General features: G+C 33.8%; 2 protein-coding genes across 3 annotated transcripts in view; one reads left to right on the forward strand and one right to left on the reverse strand.

Annotated features, from left to right (window-relative positions):
* The first annotated feature begins 2,269 nt into the window (after positions 1 to 2,269).
* Positions 2,270 to 5,836, forward strand: nkx2.4b (NK2 homeobox 4b). Its single transcript, XM_056445268.1, has 2 exons — positions 2,270 to 2,676; positions 5,256 to 5,836. The coding sequence occupies exons 1-2, from the start codon at positions 2,334 to 2,336 to the stop codon at positions 5,834 to 5,836; spliced, it is 924 nt and encodes a 307-aa protein (XP_056301243.1). The 5' UTR covers positions 2,270 to 2,333.
* A 4,363-nt stretch (positions 5,837 to 10,199) lies between these two features.
* xrn2 (5'-3' exoribonuclease 2) overlaps positions 10,200 to 21,069 on the reverse strand; it is an 80,735-nt gene continuing 69,865 nt past the window's right edge. For both annotated transcript variants that reach the window (XM_056481433.1, XM_056481432.1), the window contains 2 exons: positions 16,467 to 16,581; positions 10,200 to 10,462 (listed from right to left, as the gene is read on the reverse strand). In XM_056481433.1, coding sequence (XP_056337408.1) covers positions 10,400 to 10,462; positions 16,467 to 16,581 — 178 coding nt within the window. In that variant the 3' untranslated portion in view covers positions 10,200 to 10,399. The remainder of the gene's footprint in view (positions 10,463 to 16,466; positions 16,582 to 21,069) is intronic.

Genomic DNA, 21,069 nt, shown 5'->3' on the forward strand with positions numbered 1-21,069 from the left:
CACCTGGAGGATTTGCAGGGGAAAATAAATGAGCTGAACAAAGACAATGCTGTTGTTTTGAGCCTATTACTTCTCGGATAGAAATATTAAATGACTGTATTATGATTTAATAGTATTATAACTGTATTACAATTTATTGTTGTCTTATTGTTTCTGAACTAATTAATAAACATCAACCCGTGAGATCTCTTAGCTGAAAATGCCGAGGTGATAGAGCTTTTCAGTAGCAGCTCCAAGACTTCTCCTTAAGAACACCTCCTACTTTGGAGTCATTTCAGAGTTCACTGAAAATCACACTTATTTTTCTTCAGCTTTTAATCATGTGTTGTGAGTTTATATATTATGACTCCTTGCCTGTTTGCATTTGTGTTTTTATATCCAGCACTTTGGTACCCATTGTGGTTGATCAGAAGTGCTCTAGAAATCAAACTGAGCTGTAATGACTGAGTTCATCATCGAATTAGATTCACCAGACTTATCATCAATAATACCTATATAATAATAAGTACTGATATAATAATACTAATAAGTACTGATATAATGAATGTTCACCATGTTTTTACATAGGCTACACTAAGAAATTCTGGGTTATTTAAACGCAAAATTGCTACAATATGGACTAGTTAATTAAACAAATTAACCCAGCAGTTTAGTCAGTCCACATTATACCCAGAATTGGGTTGAAATAAGCGTGCTTTTTATTTAGAGTCTAATAATTCGTTTTAAAATATCTGCTAAAATTAAAATGTGGTTTCTCACATCAGCCTAATATTAATAATAATTAACTAACAAAAAGCGAGGACTGCTTGAATTAATAAAACATTTAATGATCATAATTATAACTGTTGTTATTAATATTTGTGTTTGTTAAATTCCAGAATATCGACCGCTCTTTCCAAATGCTTCGTGACTTTCTTTGGAAAGCAAATGTGAATGTTTTCAAGAAATCCGATGCATGCTTTGTCTCATTCGTCATGAAACAATTAAAAATTCCCTTTTCTGAATCTAATTTATTTATTAACGCAAATGCAGCTTAATATATAGAGCTAGTTGCATGGAATTAAACTTCTCGTTTTCAAAAATAATAAATGTTCGGGGTTGAATAGTTCGCGCACAATCCTCTTCCTAATTTAAATAATAAACGCAGCTATGTTAAAGATCTTTATAAACAAAAACATTCGATATGCAAATTATCACGAACGAATTCGAATAAACATTTCTGACCTGCGAGGAAAACATCCTGCAAAACACTATTTGTTTTGGGGATTTCGCCTAAATAAAGCCCATTATATCGCCGTGGCTACTTATGCATAAAAGTTTATTACCTGGTGAGCTTTCAGTTCATTCCTCTGCCTTTGATTACTTTTACATCCGACACACACACACAAAAACGCGGGAAATAGGAATCTTCAGAATTTAAAAACTTTTCTTTTCCCCTCGATCTTTTAACAGAAGTTAAACAGTTAACGGGAGTTACTCGTTGCGAAATGAGGAGCGGGAAACAGAAGACTTAATGTCTTTTGTGTTTTTTTGGCCATGCCCTCTGACTTTATATTCTGGGTTAAAGGGTTCCGCATTTGCATAGGCTTTACTAAAATGCCATTTGCTCAATTCTTGCAACTAAACCGAATTAAAACAAAATAGGCACTTATAATTTACACTTAAATTGCATTTTAGATTAGTTTTAATAGTTTTAAAAGGATTCTGATCCATAACTGTTTCACATTTGTGCGCACAATTAATAGCTCGACAGGTATACTAATGAACTGGTATAATCTCAAACCAAATAAACATCGTATACTCCTGCTAAACCATCCTAAACCATGCTATCATCAGTGAAATTGTACAACCTGACCGTCCGATTGCTCCATTACATGTCAACCAGAGCTCTCAAGTTTATACACAGAGAAATCTCCGACGTTTGGAGGAGAATTCAGATCGTGAGCGCCACTTATCATAATGCGAAAGCTTAGATAGATTGATGCAAAAAAAGAAGAAGAGAAAAAAAGGAGCTGACGGCACTTGGAAGCTCAAAATGATATAAATTTGCGAGCGGAGCCGTTCTGATGGCATTCTTTGCGTATCTTTCTCTCCGTGAGTATTTCTTCAATTACTAGCATGTCAATGGCTCGTTCGTCTCGATGCTCCGCCCCTCGAGTTTGTCGTAAACCCGCAGACCGACGGGAATAAGGCAGAAATAAGAGCGTCCAGGACTCGCCTCTTCCTCCAAGGGCGCACATTCGGACTTCAGAGTACGCGGTTACGCACGGCGGACGCGCGCGCACATCCACGGGCTTGTGGCAGCTTCAGCAAACCTGCTCGCGGGCTGAACCATGTCCTTTAGCCCCAAACACTCAACGCCTTTCTCAGTGAGCGATATTTTGAGCCCGATCGAGGAGACCTTCAAGAAGTTTGCAGCCATGGAGAGCAGCGCGAGCCTGGCGTCTCCTCTATATCGACAGAGTCAGGTGTCTCAGGCTAATTTGCAGCAGCACAGTATGAGCCATAACGCGTACCACATGCCGCACTCGCAGTTCTCGCACAGCGCCATGGGCGGATACTGCAACGGGACTATCGGCGCAATGGGGGACCTGCCGTCCTACCAAGAGAGCATGAGGAACGGCGCCACGGCCACGGCTTGGTACGGATCGAACCCGGAGCCGAGATACCCGACAAGTGAGTGAGATGAGCGCGTGCACTCGTTCGGTCATTACGCACACAAGATCGCTTTAGATTAGATTTTAACTTATTTTTTTCTCAATTACTGCACACATTCGTCAATTATATATTTATTATTTACATTCATTAAGTTTCCTTCAGCTTATTCCCTTATTTATCAGGGGCCGGCACAGCGGATTGAACCGCCAACTATTCCGGCATATGTTTTACGCAGCGGATGCCCTTCCACCCGCAACCTAGGACTAGGAAAATTATCATTTACAATTGTTTATTAATATTTTACATGCATCTGTTATTTGTTTACATAGAGACGAGTCAGCTGAGCATGCACTCATTCGGTTACGCACACAAGTTTAGCGCGTTAGATTGGGAATTAACTTATTTTTTATTATTATGCTACATACATTCGTCAGTTATACATTTATTATATGCAATTGTTTAATATTATTATTATTTTACATGCATCTGTTATTTGTTTACACATGGACAAGTGAGTTAGATGAGCACATGCACTTATTACGCATTCAAGTTTAGAGCATTAGATTAGAATTTAACTTATGTTAACAAATACATTCATCAATTTGCCTATATATTTGTTACAATGGCTTAATATTATTCTACATGCATCTGTTATTTGTTTACATAGAGTCAGATGAGCGTATGCACTCATTCGTTGTTGCGCACACAAGTTTAGACCTTTAGATCAAATCTAACTAGAGTAACTAATTTAGTATACGCATTCATAAATTAGTAATTTACAATTGTTCATTATTATTATTATTCTACATGCATCTGTTATTTGTTTACATAGAGTCAGATGAGCGTATGCACTCATTCGTTTTTGCGCACACAAGTTTGGACCTTTAGATCAAATCTAACTAGAGTAACTAATTTAGTTTACGCATTCATAAATTAGTAATTTACAATTGTTCATTATTATTATTATTTTACATGCATCTGTTATTTGTTTACACACGGACAAGTGAATCAGAAGAGAGTATTCATGATTTTAGAGATTTAGAATAGCTAACTCATACATTCGTTTATTATTTATAATTATTTACAATCGTTTATTGTTACTTTACATGCATCTGTTATTTGTTTACACACGGTCAAGCGGTCACGTGCGCATGTACAACCTTTTTAAGGTCATAAACAAGATCACAAACATCAGAAACCTGTAGAACATTTGAGGTTTTTACTATTATCTGCTGTATTTACAACTTTTTAGATAGATAGATTTCATCAATCGAAAGTATACTAGTACTTCTTTTATAATTATTCGTAAATTTATTTTTTCAAAGCAAGTTTAATATTGTAACTATCATATTATTATCAGTATAAATATTTAGATCACTCTAATAAAGCTGAGTTTTAACACAGATCTGGGTGAAATAATGATCAAACCCAACTGTTGAGTTAAACAATTAATTAAAGTAGCATAAAATGTGACATTTCATTAAACCCGAACGCTGATTTAGTTAATATTTCACAAATATAGATTGATATTAATATAGATTCATTTTATTTTCGTTTATATCTTTTAAAAAAGATTATTCCTCTCTCATTTTTGTTTCCACTTGCATTTATAAAATAGATCGTTGTGTCACATATAGACAAAGCCAAGCATTGGGCTACGCGACGTTCTGTTTGTCCATATTTGACCCAAGACTGGATTACAACAACGGGTTTTAGTGTGCAAATGAAACAAATATCGAGCATGATTTAAAAAAACAAATAATCGGTCCACGACTTTCATTTTATTAAATCCAGGCTACCCATAAATGTTATATAAAAAAAATCACATATTTCTTTTCAAATGCCCTGAACTGATTATTTGTTTGCATACCTTAAAGAATCCCTTACCAAAGAGCACCCATTAATATCCATCACCTATATGCTATATAACTGCAGGTTTATAAATATAATAACTTTAACTGTTAAAAGCTATTAATATATAATAACTCTAACTGTTAAAAGCTTTTGATATATAATAACTCTAATGTTAAAAGCTATTTATATATAAAACTTTAACTGTTAAAAACTATTAATATATAATAACTTTAACTGTTAAAAGCTTTTGATATATAATAACTTTAACTGTTAAAAGCTATTAATATATAATAACTCTAACTGTTAAAAGCTTTTGATATATAATAACTCTACTGTTAAAAGCTATTTATATATAAAACTTTAACTGTTAAAAGCTATTAATATATAATAACTTTAACTGTTAAAAGCTATTAATATATAATAACTAACTGTTAAAAGCTATTAGTTACTAGCTAATTAAAGTTATTAGTAACTAATAAAATTATGGTAATTATTACTTTCCAGATTTTGATTGTAATACTGATGATTGTAAAGCTGCTTTAAAACAATAATTACTGTGAAAAGCGCTATACAAATAAACTTGAACTGAATTACCCCTTTAGCTCCTTTTGTATGTTATCGAATATACATTTATTTTAATAAACTTGAGTACATGTTACTTTTAATTACCTTCCAAAAACACTGCGTAATAGTTCAAGTTAAACATTGTTAAACACTGATATTAATTTACTTGTTCTCTAAAGTCTCCAGGTTTATGGGTCCCTCGGCGGGCATGAACATGGGCACGTTACCGGGAATGGACGCCAGTAAATCAATGGTGACTCTACACGCGGCGCCGCGCAGGAAGCGGCGCGTGCTTTTCTCCCAAGCGCAGGTGTACGAGCTGGAGCGCCGCTTCAAGCAGCAGAAATACCTGTCGGCCCCGGAGAGGGAACATTTGGCCAGCATGATCCACCTTACCCCGACGCAGGTCAAGATCTGGTTCCAGAACCACAGGTACAAAATGAAGCGGCAGGCGAAGGATAAAGCGTCCCAGCAGCAGGACAGCGGGAACATGTGCGCGCAGCAGTCACCGAGGCGCGTGGCCGTGCCTGTGCTTGTTAAGGACGGTAAACCGTGTCAGAACGGCTCCGGGACGCCGACGCCGATCCATCAGCAGGTGCAAAGTGTCCTAGGCAGCGAGACTTTAGCTTCGGCAGAGGATCTGGAGGAAATGTCGCCCAGTCCGCCTCTGATGGGCGGCCTCTCTCAGACTGACGCCGCACTCATCGAGTACACGAGCAGCATGGTGAGCTCCAACCTGCTGTACGGCAGAACATGGTGATATTTCACAAACTACAAAAACTAAAAAAAAATCCTCATTTTTAATCAACGGACGGAGATATGTGCATTTCCACAAAGACCTTTTTTTAAAGAATCGTTTTTTTTATTTTACGCACTTGTTTTTTTGGTGCAGGAGCCTCTTTGACGTGAATTGTATACGGATTTGTGAGTTAAAATCATTATTGACTGATTGAAAAAACTTGGTGGGTGTGATTTTTACCAGTAGGATTCGATCGTGTATTAACATCTAACGTTGATCGTGGAACATCCTTCAGCCTAATCGCTAATTCCTACACTTAATGCAGGGTTTCACACAATTCCTTGTTGTCCAACATAAATTGTTAACTTACACATTTAATTGGATTGAATTATAAAAGAGTTAAGTTTATTTGATTGTGTTGCTTCAACTCATTTTAATATAATATATACGTTGATTGAGCAAGCAGTAAAAATCATATTTGAGTGTACCTCTAAACCTAACTAAATTATTCCCTAAAACCAGAATGACAATAACTGTTCATAACCTTAACTGTGAGCCTATATTAGTGTAAAGAAAGTCTGGATTCCGCACAATTCCTTTATGTTGTCCCAACACAAATCAATTAAGTTAACTTAAAAAAAAACTATAGTGGACTGAACATAAAACAGTTAAGTTTAATTGTGTTGTTTCAACTCATTTTAAATAAGTTGATTGAGCAAGCAGTAAAAGTATTTTTAGTGTACATCTAACTGTAAATTACTCCCTAAAATCCGAGCGGATTAATACACTGAAAAAAATTATTCAAAGATGATTACTTGGATTTACTAAAATTTTTTTTACGTAAAGTGGTTGTTAACAATTTATTTGAGTTGAATTTAAACAAACAAATTAAGTTGAACATTGCTCAATTTAATTTGTTTAAATTCAACACAAATAAATAGTTTGCAACAGTTTTGCATGCAACACTTTTTTCAGTGTAGTTGGATGACAATGATTGTTCAAAACCCTAACTTTGAGCCTATATTAGTGCACTGAAAATAAAATTACATTTGTTGCTTGTTCAAACTAATTTAAAATGAGTTGAAACACAATTCTTTTGTGTTTTGGAGACAACTTTATTGTTTTATGTTCAATCTACTTAAATATGTAAAAACGATTAAGTTAACTTAATCGATTTGTGTTGGGACAACATGAAGTAATTGTGTGAAACCCAGCATTTTTAGCGTGTAAAGAAAGTCTGGGTTCCGCACAATTCATTCATGTTGTCCCAACACAAATCGATTAAGTTAACTTAAGAAAACGTTGTGGACTGAACATAAAACAATTACGTTTAATTACTTGTGTTGTTTCAACTCATGAAGCAAGCAGTGCAGGTCATTTTGAGCGTAAATCTAACTGTAAGTTATTCCCTAAAATCAGAGCGGATTAGTAGTTGGACGGCAATGATTGCTCATAACCCAAACAGTAAGCCTATAGATCATGTTGAGGTTGGTAAACAAAAGCAATGGTCCCAATGTCATGTTTTACATTTTTAATTTCTATCGCTTCCGAGAATCCAAACGAGCCACATATTGATAATGTTATGATAGCTGTTTTAATACTAAGTTATGATTGAATTGCCTTTTAACAGTTATGAAATAGTTTGATAACAAGCAGGAAATGTTCATGGGCCAATGACATCACCACATTGAAATGGTCTATATTAGTGTAAATAAATGCTGGTTTCCGCACAATGCCTTCATGTTGTCCCAACACAAATCGATTAAGTTAGGCCTAACTTTTAACGTGTTTACCAATGTAAGTGAATTGAACAAAATTAAGTTCTCCCCACAAACACCACAAAAGGATTGTCTTGTTTCAAGTAATTTTAGGTAAATATTTTGAAAAAGCAGCCTAAATATAATTGAGTGCAGCAAATTCTGGAAGTATCCATTTAATCTGATTGACTGAATTTGTTGTTTCAGGATCAATATAATATGTTAATCCAGGAACACTTGGTGAAATCACACCAACCAAAAACCACGTGGATAAGTGTGTGTGAGTGTGTGTGTGAGATGAAAACTAGTCTAGTGTGATGACATTAATCCGACATCATTTCTTGTTGCTTTGTAAATAATAATAATAATAATGATCATAATAAAAAAAGATGTAGATGAAGAAATGTTGTGTGTAAATATCTAACACTGCACAAAGAATGCTTTCCTGGAGTTTTTTTTTTTGTAAGTTTAATGACAGAATAAATATCAGTGCTGCAAATGTGAAAATCCAGCTGTTTTGTTCGACACAGTGTGACGGAGCAAACGCAGCAGTTATCCTCATTATTTTCTGGATTATTGGTCTATTAGAGATTAGTATTGATAGTAATTAGTGTAAATACTGTAATATTTATAGCCAGGGGCGTAGCGGACATTTTAAAAGTGGGAAGGACAGATATAACATTTACGTTCATATAATAATCACATGTTTCTAAATGGTCTGTCTCTAAAATGGAGGGGATTGATAGGCCTTTGTTTATAGTTATTATTAGTACTTACACACTGTAAAAAAAAATCCTGGTTGCCTTAAATGTTTAGGCTGAATTAAATTAACCTTATGAGTCCATTGAACTTATGTTAAACTGACTTAAAACAGCTTGCGTAACTTATGAAATTAAGTTAGAACATGATTAAGTTAGTTTAATAAGTTATTATGAACTAAAACATATGCTGTCAGGAGTAATTGAGTATATAATTTTGTTTTAGTGTAGTAATCAGGGTATAAATCGCTAAAAAGGGCGTACATCGAAACTGAATTTTAATTAATTGCACTACCTTGGTTAATAGTATTACAATGAACTAGTAGCGAACTTGACTTGGTGCACGTGTTAAGAGTGTACAGAGCATTACTTTAATTTGATGTCAATTAAATTATTGGTAAGGACATTCAGTAATTGGTGGATATTGGTGGGGACACGTCTCCTCAGTCCATACCAATTCTACACCCTTGCTAATAACTAAGCAATAAATATATATATTAAAGTATTTATACAGGATGTAGAACTGGCATGGACGTAATACTATTAATCAAGGGAGTGCAATTGACTAAAATTCAGTTGGCCTCCATGATTATGAAAAACAATAATCATCAAGATAAAATAGTTCAACTGCATCACACACACACACCTCTCTAAAATTCTCTACATTCATACCTTCTCACAGCCCGACTGCAGTAATATCATGTAAACTGACTTTTGCTGCATGGGACGTGATTGTTATTTTAATAAGTGTTTATTTTATATCATCAAGTACTTTATTCATATTTTAAAAGGGCGAAACAGAATCTGTGCTGTTCAATGCATGCCCTCTAGGCATATATGTCCCCACCAATGTCAAAAGAGCGATTCTACGGCCTTGGTTATCAGAATCCAGACCGAATCCAGGATCTTAAGGCATTAAAAGCTGTTGTTAAATAGTTTAAATAACGAGATTAGGATTGTAAAATAGGTCTACAAATCAGTTCAGCAACTCAAATATCCACGTTTGTTTGCTTAATATAAATCTAGCAAAGACATCTAGCTTATTACGTCTCCGATTTTTGCGAAACAAAAATTTCGCGTCAGTTTCAACCAAAAATAAGTGACTCGGAATTTTTTAAAACGTTCTTGAAAGGTATTTTTAATCAAGCATTTAATCAGAAAAATCAAAGTTTGTTTCACAATTTATGAAATTAATACAAAGAAGTCTTAACGAAGCTTTAGAAGAAGCTTAAACCTTGAGAAATGTCGACTTTTTGCCGCGCTAAAACTAACATTTAATAACAATATAATAAAATGAACTAAAATAGTCAACAAAATTTCCACCTAGGAGAGAAAGTGTTGGGAATTAAAGTTGTTTTTGCATTGCTTAATCCAATTTTAATTTAAGGCATGGAAATACTTAAGAAAAAGGCATTAAAGCCTAAAAACAACAACTTTAACGAGTAGCAATTAAAAAAAATGAAATGTGCATTTAGATTTGACCTAACATGTATATTATAATTGAATTCAAATAGTAAATTATATATACACATTTCAAAATGATAAACAAACTCAAAACTGCAGCTTCTACTTAAACAGGAGCAGATTTACTCATGATATTCACACATGCCAGCCAACTCTATTACTATTATTGTTTAACCAATTAATTAATTCAAGACTCTTTTAAACACTCTCATTGTTGTCGATCTGCATCTATAATTACCAAGAGATAAGCTATGAATATTCATTTAAAGATTAAAACACTACACAAACTGACACAGTAACGAATTAGGAGTTTTATAAACTGATCTGCATCAAAATTGAGAATCAAATGAAAACCTAAAATATGCACGCACACACACACACACAAAATAAAAAAACATCTCAAAACCAGGCTTGTCTCATGTGTATTTCACAAGCTTTACAGCATATTCTTAAAAGTGAATACATATAAGAACATTTGATCGGTAAAACAAGGAGAGAGAGAGAAAAAAAAACAAGTTTACAAATGAACAGGCCAAAAAAAAAAAGGAGACAATGTTTGCTTGGAATAGAAAATGAGTTGCATTTTTTTCCTCATCAGACTGAGCTTAGCTCCAGTTGTATCTTCGTGAGGCTGGAGGCAATCCGTAGCCACGTCCAGAATTGAAGCCCTGAGACACAAAAAAACAGACGTGTTTTAGCACCAAGTTCAATTTAAGACCTTTTTAAGACCATGAAGAATGAAATTGCAGACTTCTACGTCGCTAAACGCTAAGGATTTCCTTTTAATGGCCTAGCAGAAATAAAGATGTACTTGCCCTATCAACAAACTAGCTATTTCTTAGCCACATACTTTAAATAATGTGTCAAAACAAGCAGACTCTAGTTCACAGGTGTCAAACTCAGTTCCTGGAGGGACACAGCTCTGCACGGTTTAGCTCCAACCATAATTAAACTTTAAATTGAGTTTGACACCCCTGGTCTTGACATTTCCCAGCATTTCTCAGCTGCAAAGCAAACACTAGCAGATTACTATGGTATATATACAGCACTATAACATATAAGAGAGAGAGAGATCGACTTAGAAGTGTCATATACCAGTTTTATAAAGATTTATTCAGGTGTAGTTTGAAATTACAAGCTTTTTTCCTTTAAGACAGGGGTGTCAAACTCGATTCCTGGAGGGCTGCAGCCTTGCAGAGTTTAATTCCAGCCCTGCTTCAATACAACTATCTGTAGATATCAAACAAGCCTAAAAGCACTCAGTTTAATCAGGTGTGTTTAATTTGGGTTGAAACTAGGGTTGTCATGATACTGGAATTCGATAACATTCGGTACTGAAATTTTAAAAACGTCCCTTTCCCGCTAACAATCGAGTGCTGATTTGCCATTGTTTCACATGCTAATCAGAGATGACTGTGTTTGGCCATGAAGGTCATCAACTCAGAGCTCACCGCTGTTTACTGTAACCACAGATACAGGGACACTGGAGTGTTTTAAACCCCTGATTCATCAGCAGATCACTCGTATGTTAGCTTAGACAAACTAGCTGATCGTCGTGACTTTGAAATGCTCCAATGTCTCTGTACCTGTGTTTACACTCAGTAAACAGTGGTGAGTTCGGTGAACTGATGACAGTTACGGCCAATCACAGTCATTTCTGTTGAGTATATGAACACAATGGCAAATCAGCGCCGTTTAAGAACGTGCTCAACAGTGCTCAAATGAACGTTTTTAAACCATCAGTATCGATTGGTACCAAATTACAGTATCGTGACAACCCTAGTTGAAACTAAACCGTGCAGAGCTGCAGCTCTCCAGGAACTGAGTTTGACACCTGTGCACTAGTTGTATCCATACATTTTTTTCCCAAAAAGATAAATAAAATGATTGTTGCCCAGCCCTAAATATTAGTTATAAATACAGCTTTACTAAAATATCTATTGTGGTGCATTGTTGGTGATAGGATGAGTGTTGGATCGATTGAGTTGCATTACATAAAGGAAAATTAAGACCCGTTTAAAATGAGCTACAAGTCAATATTTCATTGAATTTAAGACTTTAGGGCCTAACATTTTATTTTTGAAATTTAAGACATTTTAAGAGCCCTGCAGATACCCTGCATTATGAGCACAGATAAGAGTACATGTGTGGAGTTACACTGCAAAAAGTGATTTACTTAACAGAAAAGTGAGTAAACCTGATGCCTTCACTCACTCTAAAAAGCGTTGAGTTATTTATATAACCCAACGGTTGAGTTAAACATATTTGGTGCTTTGTTGGGTTATTTTTAACCTTTATTGGGTTATTTATTAATAACTCAACCAGTTGGGTTAAATATTTGGTGCTTAGCCGCGTTATTTTTAACCTTTATTGGGTTATTTATTAATAACTCAACTAGTTGGGTTAAATATTTGGTGCTTTGCTGCGTTATTTTTAACCATTGTTGGGTTATTTACTTAACTCAACCAATTGGGTTAAAAAAAATTTAATTTCAACAACTGATTTAACTGATACAGAACAGCTGTATTAATATGCGTGTGTAATGTTGTTTTTTGCGTTATAACTAGGGCCAGACGGAATCTGCGAACGGTTTTTGCCATTTCTGCGGAGAATTTTGGTAAAAAAAAATTGTTTATTGAAAATATCATAACTAAAACCTTAATAGTTTAAATAAAAAAATAATATATTTTTAACTTCTATTTAATGTTTAAAATGCAAATCCAATTAGATTAACTTTATTTGATAAACAAAGCAAGTCTCTCATATAATATCTCTACTAAAAGACAGAAAATATTACTGTACAAACTTCATTGTACATAATTCAGACGAATATTTTCATATTAGTTTATAATATTAAACTCAATATTACTGAAATTAATTAAAAAACTGAGTAAATATAGATTTACACACATTTACTCAAGTAAATAAACAGAATTAATGATGGACTAAAAATCTGCGGAAATCTGCGCGCACAGATTCAGTGTGAGGCTAGTTAAAACGTTTACTTAAGCTCTAACACAATATATTATTATATTATTGTGTACAATATATTATTGTGTATATATACACAATATTTTATTGTGTTAGAGCTTGTTGCATGTTCAACAATGCAACAAGCTCCAACACAAGCTCTCTCTAGAAACGTTTGGATGTGGTTAAAATGTAATGTACATTGTGTAGTGTGAAGCCTGCTGCAGCTGCTGGACAGTCTCTTAAATTAAATACCCCAATGCACTGGGTTAAAATAACCCATAGTTGGGAAGGTGCTATAATAACCTATAGTTGGGTTATATGTTGGGGTATTTTTAACCCAATTATTATAACAGAGCTGTAAAAAGCCATTAGCTAAGGCTGATTTATACTTCTGTGTCAAGCGCATGTGTATGCTCTGGTGTAGCCTTCGTGCGGTCTCATACCCCTTGCATTGGCTGACTCCGCAACGACGCATAGTGTAAGCTCTGTGATGGTCGGCTTGGTAGCAATGATGAGTGTGGGCAGGAATGAGAGCCGCGCAAACCCGTTGGAGCGAGTGTTTACAAGTGTGGTGAAGAAGCTCTAGATGGAGACTTTTGTTTTGCGTTTACCTTATGATTAATGTTGCCGGTTCCTGCCTCAGAATTAGCGAGTTTTAGCTACTTGTACATTAAGGTAGCGTTCAGAAAAAAACACCACCAGTTCGGCACAGAGAAACATAAAGACCTCACTGCCAGCTAGTGTTTTGAACATGTTATTGTAGAGCAACACAAACAGCACACAGAAGTATAAATGCACGGCTACACGCAAGGCAGGCGCCATGGTTACACCGATCACACGATGCAGAAGTATAAACCAGCCTTTAGTTTACTTTAAAAAGTGAGTAAACCATTGCCTTAAAAATCAACAAGTTGATTCTACTTAGTCAGTAAAACCATTCACTTAACTTTATAATTATGCACTAGGACTGAAAGTATAACATTGCGATGTTTTGTTATTCTGCGATTATATATTGCTATATGAATACAATTTCACCAGATTGCTTGGGATTGTTCTGTAGAAGAGAGCATGTGCATATAACCTAATAAACAATCTACAAGCACAGATCACTACAATAAAGCATGCAATTCGAATAAACAGTGTTTTATCGTTTTAGTAGCCTAACAGTATTCAGATATGCAGTAATCGAGTTCTAAAAATAAAAGTCAATAAAACGAATCGCTATTAAAGTTACAAATGGAACCATTTCTTATGCCCAAATGCTTTTAAAACATAAACACCTCAAAAACGCATGCGCATAATAAATAATAATGCAAAATCAACACTGCCTATCCTACGATGTGACTAATGCGAATGATCACACTGTGATATTGATGCTGAAACGATATCTTGTCCTTTTACGCACATTGTTTACTTAATTATAAGCCAACAAGTTTACTTTTTTTTCCCCTAAATAATCGCTTTACAGTTAAATGACAAATAAATTGAGTAAATCCATTGTAATTTGGCACATTTAAGTTGATTTAACTCAGGCCTAATCCAATTTTTTTTTTTTTTACCCCTAGCTCTTCCCCTTGGCCCTTGAAACAGAATGTGAAGGGAAAGGGCTTCAAAATATTACCCCTAAGAAATGGTACAGCACTACAGCATCTGCACACGTCTTCATGTCGTCGCAGTCTCTTACTTCATATGAGATCGATGATCGCGACTGCTGTAGTTATTCCAGTTGTGTTATTTTTAGGTATTTATCTTCAGCAAACCACTGAAGGCAATGATATCATGTTATCATAACGATATAATGTGGCAATAAGATCGTAACTGTACTGTGTATTTACACAGTGGCTATATTTATCTATGTAAACACACAAAAAACAACATTAACATTATAGCAGACAATGTGAACACTCATTCCTAGCCATTAGACTTTACTGACAGAGTATTCAAGTATCATCGAGTGTCAGATGTGAAAGTATGTTGTGGGACTGCTATACAGGAGTTTATATTATGGATTATAGAGAGCAAAATTTAGTAAAAGCTGAACGCCGTTATGAGTGTATTAAAACACATGCTCGTTTGTGGTAAAAATTCACAATAATGATGTTGTGGCTGGTGTATTCTGGAATTTGAGTGTAGTCCTGAAAAATCTGTTTCAAAGGATATCTAGCTATTCCCCTTAGCCCTATGCCTTCAAGCTAAAGAGAATTGGGACACCCCTACCCCTTCATATTAATGTGCAAAACCAGGGTAAAGGGACGGGCTAAGAGGTAGAATTGGGTCTCTTTGTATAATCATGCACCTAGTTAAATTACTATACTTTTAAGGCAACGAGTTTACTCACTTTATCTAAAGCCAACTAATATTTTTAAAAGCAACAGGTTTACTTAGTGAACACACTTTTTTTTTTTTAAGTGTAGGGGTCTGTCTGTCTGTGTGACTGTGTGCAGTGTAAAAAATATCTGTTAATAGTTGTCGTATTTTGTTATTCACGAGAGATTTTTCCGTTTATTTTCGCTTGTGAATTGCATTATGGGATTTTGATCTCTGCGCTGAGGACTTTTGATGTTTGTAAGTGTACAGTGGATGGGAGACCACATGGGAAAGCTAGGTTGCTGCCGCAAATGGTGTTAGTGAGGCCAGCAGGGGCCGCTCAACCTGCAGTCTGTGTGAGTCGTAATGCCCCTGTATATTGAAGGGGACTCTATACTGCTCAGTCTTTCGGATAAGACTTTAAACCGAGGTCCTGACTCTCGGTGGTTGTTAAAAACCCCAGGATGTCCTTCGAAAAAGAGTAGGTGTTTAACCCCAGCATCCTGGCCAAATTTCCCCACTGGCCTCTGTCTATCACGGCCTCCTAACCATCCCCATGTTACAACTGGCTTCATCACTCTGTCTCCTCTCCACCAATCAGCTGGTGTGCGTTCTGGCGCAATATGGCTGCTGTCGTTTCATCCAGGTGGATGCTGCACGCTGGCGGTGGATGAGGAGATTCCCTCAAAAACATGTAAAGTGACTTATTTTTTAGTAATATTTTATGACGCAGATACTTGAATGACAGTAAGCACATGACGCTCGAACTGCATAGTGTAATCTGCTGGTTTTGAACATACAGAATAAAGGGGGTGGGGGGTGTTACATCAACAAAGAGGGTAAGGTCTCGACAAAAGAAAATCACTGGGCTCCACTTTTTATAAAACAAACTGGCAGAGTCCCGGCACACAAGGATTTTCAATTTAGCAATATTTGCCTTCTGGCTAGTAATGAGGCTAAAGCGACAACATCAATATGGCGGTTATTATATAAACCATCAGTAGAGGGTGAACAAAAAATTGCAGTTATTGGGCAGGGTTTCACAGAAACACTAAGAGCAACAAAGTGACTTTAATTGAGATTTTTAGTAGCTTGAAATAATGGATATATAGAAAAATAAGTCTAAAATAACAGAAAATGCACTGTTAGTTCATTACAGGGTGTTTGTAGCGTAATATACAACACTCAGACAATATAACACATTAAACTATTATCCATGCTAATAAAAGACACTTATGAACTTATCAATGGTAAAAGTGGTTGAACGAAAGATTAAGTTCCCATAATGCAATTCAAAAGCATAAATAAATGTAGAAGAGTAAAAACATGAATCACAAAATATGGAAAACTGCTAATTTAAGGATATGTATTGTGTGTGTGAAGGGCTCAGACCTGCTGGTTTTGTTGGGGTCTCCAGTCTCCTCGTCCCCTCTGCTGGTTCTGCTGGTATGAAGAGCCCTGGTTCTGCATGGCTCGATCCCAACCGTGTGCTGCTCCTTGCTGGAACCTGCACAAAACACACATGAAGGGAATGAAGGACTAAAACAAACACCGTTTTGGAAGCCTAATTGAAAAATAACTTTTTCCATGAAGAACAGAAGACACTCAGTAAAAAATAAAAACAAACTCTATATTTATTTATTTATTTTACTTGTCTTGTTAATCATGAAAAGTAATTTTTCAATTAGGTTTTCATTAATATATATTAGAAATATAAATAAATAAATAAATGGTAAACAAATAAATATAAATAGATACAATATATATGAATAGATAAGAATTTTTTACAAAAAAAAGTAAATAAATGTATATAAACAAAACGTATAAATAAAATAAAACAGTAAATACAATTATAAAAGAAAAATATAAATATACATATTTAAATAAAATGAAAAAATATATAAATCAATATAAATCAACAAATATAAATAAATATAAATAAAAATAAATACACGAGTGAATGAAAGATAATAATATTAATACATAATTTTTAAAAACTAACAAATAAAAATAAAATAAATATAAATAAATATAAACCAACAAATATAAATAAACAAAAACATAAATAAATGAAATAGCTTAATAAATATAAAATACATGACTGAAAAAGATATTAAAAATAAACAAATAAAACAAGACAAATACAAAAATAACACAAATAAATAAACAAATAAATATAAATAAAATAAAGACAAGAAAAACTAATAAATATAAATAGATACAATATATATGAATAGATAAGAATTTTTTACAAAAAAAGTAAATAAATGTATATAAACAAAACGTATAAATAAAATAAAACACTAAATAATTCAACAAATATAAAGAAAAATATAAAAGAAAAATATAAATATACATATTTAAATAAAATGAAAAAATATATAAATCAATATAAATCAACAAATATAAATAAAAATAAATAGACGAGTAAACGATATAATATATTAAGAATACATAAAAATTTAAAAACTAACAAATAAAAATAAATTAAAAATAAATAAAGTATAAACCAACAAATATAAATAAATAAAACGTATAAATGAAATAGCTTAAAATAAATATATAAAAAAAATACATAAATGACTAAAAAAGCTATAATAAAAACAAACAAATAAACAAGTCAAATACAAAAAAAAAACCAAATAAACAAATAAATAAATATAAATAAAAACTAAATAAAATAAAGACAAGAACAACAAGATATGTTACTAACCATTTACTGAATTGGAAAATCTTAATTTCTCCCGAAGAGAAGCGCTCTCAGTATCAAAATCTTCTGTAGTAGCCTTTAAAATCTCAACATTCTAATAAAATCCATTGTATAGTGAGCAAGGCTTGACTGTGATTAAGCGCTAGTGATACTTAAACCATCATCTGTATTTATTTTAGTTTTTTATTGCCAATTCAGCAATTTATGGCTATTTCATTGCAAGACCAATATAGATTAACAAAGACATTAATAACCTCATGATTCAATAAGAGAAAATAAATAAAACAAAATGTAAAAAAAACAAAAACGCAAAATAAAAAAAATAAACTAAATCCATAAAAATAAATATTGCAATATATAAAACAATCAAAAAATTCTAAAAAATATATCAAATTATACATGTAAAAATAAATAAATATAAAATAAATAAATATAAACAAATAAATAAAAATGTAAAATAGACATTAGATAAATTTTTCCCAATCAAAAAAAAATAAATAAAAATAAAAAATTAATATATATATATATATATATATATATATATATATATATATATATATATATATATATATATAAAATAAATTTGTAAAATTCTTAATAAAAATACATAAAAATATAGCAATACATAAAATGATATAAATAAAAATTTAATACTAAAGTTAAAACATGTAAAAAAATATATATAAAATAAATAAATAAATAAATGTTAAAGACATTAAATAAGATTTTCTTATTCAGTAAATAGAATAAATAAATAATATATAATAAACAAGTCTTCCCGGGTATGTATGTGAGCATGTATGTATGTGTAAATAAATTAATTTATTATTGAAGCTTTGCTCACTATAAAACACATTTTATTATAATGTAAAATTTTAGTGAGCAATGTTTTAATAAGATATAAAAAAATAAAAATAAATATATACAAATATACATTTATCTATATAGTAAATAAATTTAAAAATATAAAAATGTAAAAAAAAAAAAAAAAAGACAGACAAGATTGTTCCATTAAATGTATATGTACACACACGCACGCACACGCACACACACACACACACACACACACACTTATATTATACACACACATTATATTAGCACCCCCCCCCCCCTTTTTTTAAAATATTTCCCGAATTTTCACAGTATGTCTGATAATATTTTTTCTTGTGTAGAAAGTCTCGTTTGTTTTATTTCGGCTAGAATAAAAGCAGTTTTTAATTTATGAACCATTTTAAGGTCAATATTATTAGCCCCTTTAAGTTATATATTTTTTCGATAGTCTACAGAACAAACCATCGTTATACAATAACTTGCCTAATTACCCTAACCTGCCTAGTTAACCTAATTAACCTAGTTAAGCCTTTAAATGTCACTTTAAGCTGTATAGAAGTGTCTTGAAAAATATCTAGTCTAATATTATTTACTGTCATTATAGCAAAGATAAAATAAATCAGTTATTAGAAATGAGTTATTTAATCTATTATGTTTAGGAATGTGTTGAAAAAAAATCTCTCTGTTAAACAGTGCGTGCGTGTGTGTGGGTATCTATCTATCTATCAATCTATCCATCTATCTATCCATCTATCTATCTATATAAAAACATAAATAATAACTAATAAGTCTTCACGGGGAGACATTTTAAAAACATAAATCTTCTCTTGTAGTCTTTTAAAATTGCTCATTCGAACAACATCAGTTTTCTAGTGAGCGAGGCTTAACGGTGATTACACACACTGGTACTACATAAACCATCATCAGTAAAAGACGTCCAGCAGCAGCATCCCTCATTACCCACGCAGGTCACAATCTTCCAGAGGAATCCATAATCCCTGCTCTCCAGCTTCCTTCATTGGGCTCCGTCCCCAAAAACTGCGCTCTAATAACTACTGACCTGAGGTGACACAGGGCCACAATAGGCTGCGGGGCCGAAAAAAGTTGGAGCAAAAGAAGCTGATTAGTGGCTGAAGTGGGTCTGGAGCCAGAATCAATGGCGGCTCTGTGCGGCCCCCCGAGCAAAAAAAAAAGAGATCCCGCACCGCAAGCGCATTAGTGCTGCCTCATTAAGCCCCGCAAAACCTCTTTAGCCCAACATTTGTTTAGTGCAGAGAAACTCATTTCAGTGCGGCCCCCCCAGGATGAACATCAATAACTCGCATCCGACTCTGGAAAAGCACAAAACAGCAGGAGCCCAGAGACTAGTTTGTGATGATCAGGTGCATTGTGGGACATGACTAAATTTCCAACACAATCTCATGGCAATTTGTAGCTTTGATTTACTGGCCAATTCGTATGATCTCATTCGTACAATTTATTACGATTTGCTCATCCCCCAATGACAATTGGGTTTAGGGGTGGGGGTTTGGTGCCATGTCTCCTTTAAAATAAAAAAAATAAAAAAAGAAATCATACATTTTTATACCAATAAACTCCTATCAATTTTGTTCGATTTAGCCACTAAACTAACAAAACATTAATAAATATAAATTAATAGCTAGGTTTCCTCGTGAGTTCAGAGTGGAATGTCAGAATTAGTTGATGCAACTTTAACTGCAAAAGTGAAACATTTAAACTTTCTTGCATTGTTTTAGACTTCAAAAACACTTAAAATTACCATAACATAAAATGGTGAAAAGAAAAAAAGAAAAAAGAGTTAATTATTGTAAATTGGCCCCTGTTTTGCCTTCAGAACTGCCTCAATCCTTCGTGGCATAGATTCAACAAGGTACTGGAAATATTGCTTAGAGATTTTGCTCTATATTGACATGATAGCATCACGCAGTTGCTGCAGATTTGTCTGCTGCACATCCTTGATGCAAATCTCCCGTTCCACCACTTCCCAAAGGTGCTCTATTGGATTGAGAACTGGTGACTGTGGAGGCCATTTGAGTACAGTGAACTCCTTTTGTTCAAGAAACCAGTCTGAGATGACTCATGCTTTTTGACATGGTGTGTTATCCTGCTGGAAGTAGCCATCTGAAGATGGGTGCACTGTGGTCATAAAGGGATGGACATGGTCAGCAACAATACTTAGGTAGGCTGTGGTGTTGACACGATGCTCCGTTGGTACTAATGGGCCCAAAGTGTGCCAAGAAAATATCCCCCACACCATTACAGCACCACCACCAGCCTGAACTGTCGATGCAAGGCAGAATGGATCCATGCTTTCATGTTGTTGACACCAAATTCTGACCCTACTATCCGAATGTCGCAGCAGAAATGGAGACTCATCAGGCCAGGCAAAGTTTTTCCAATCTTCTATTGTCCAATTTTGGTGAGCCTGTGTGA

This window comes from Danio aesculapii, chromosome 20, assembly GCF_903798145.1.
Source record: "Danio aesculapii chromosome 20, fDanAes4.1, whole genome shotgun sequence".
NCBI lineage: Eukaryota > Metazoa > Chordata > Actinopteri > Cypriniformes > Danionidae > Danio > Danio aesculapii.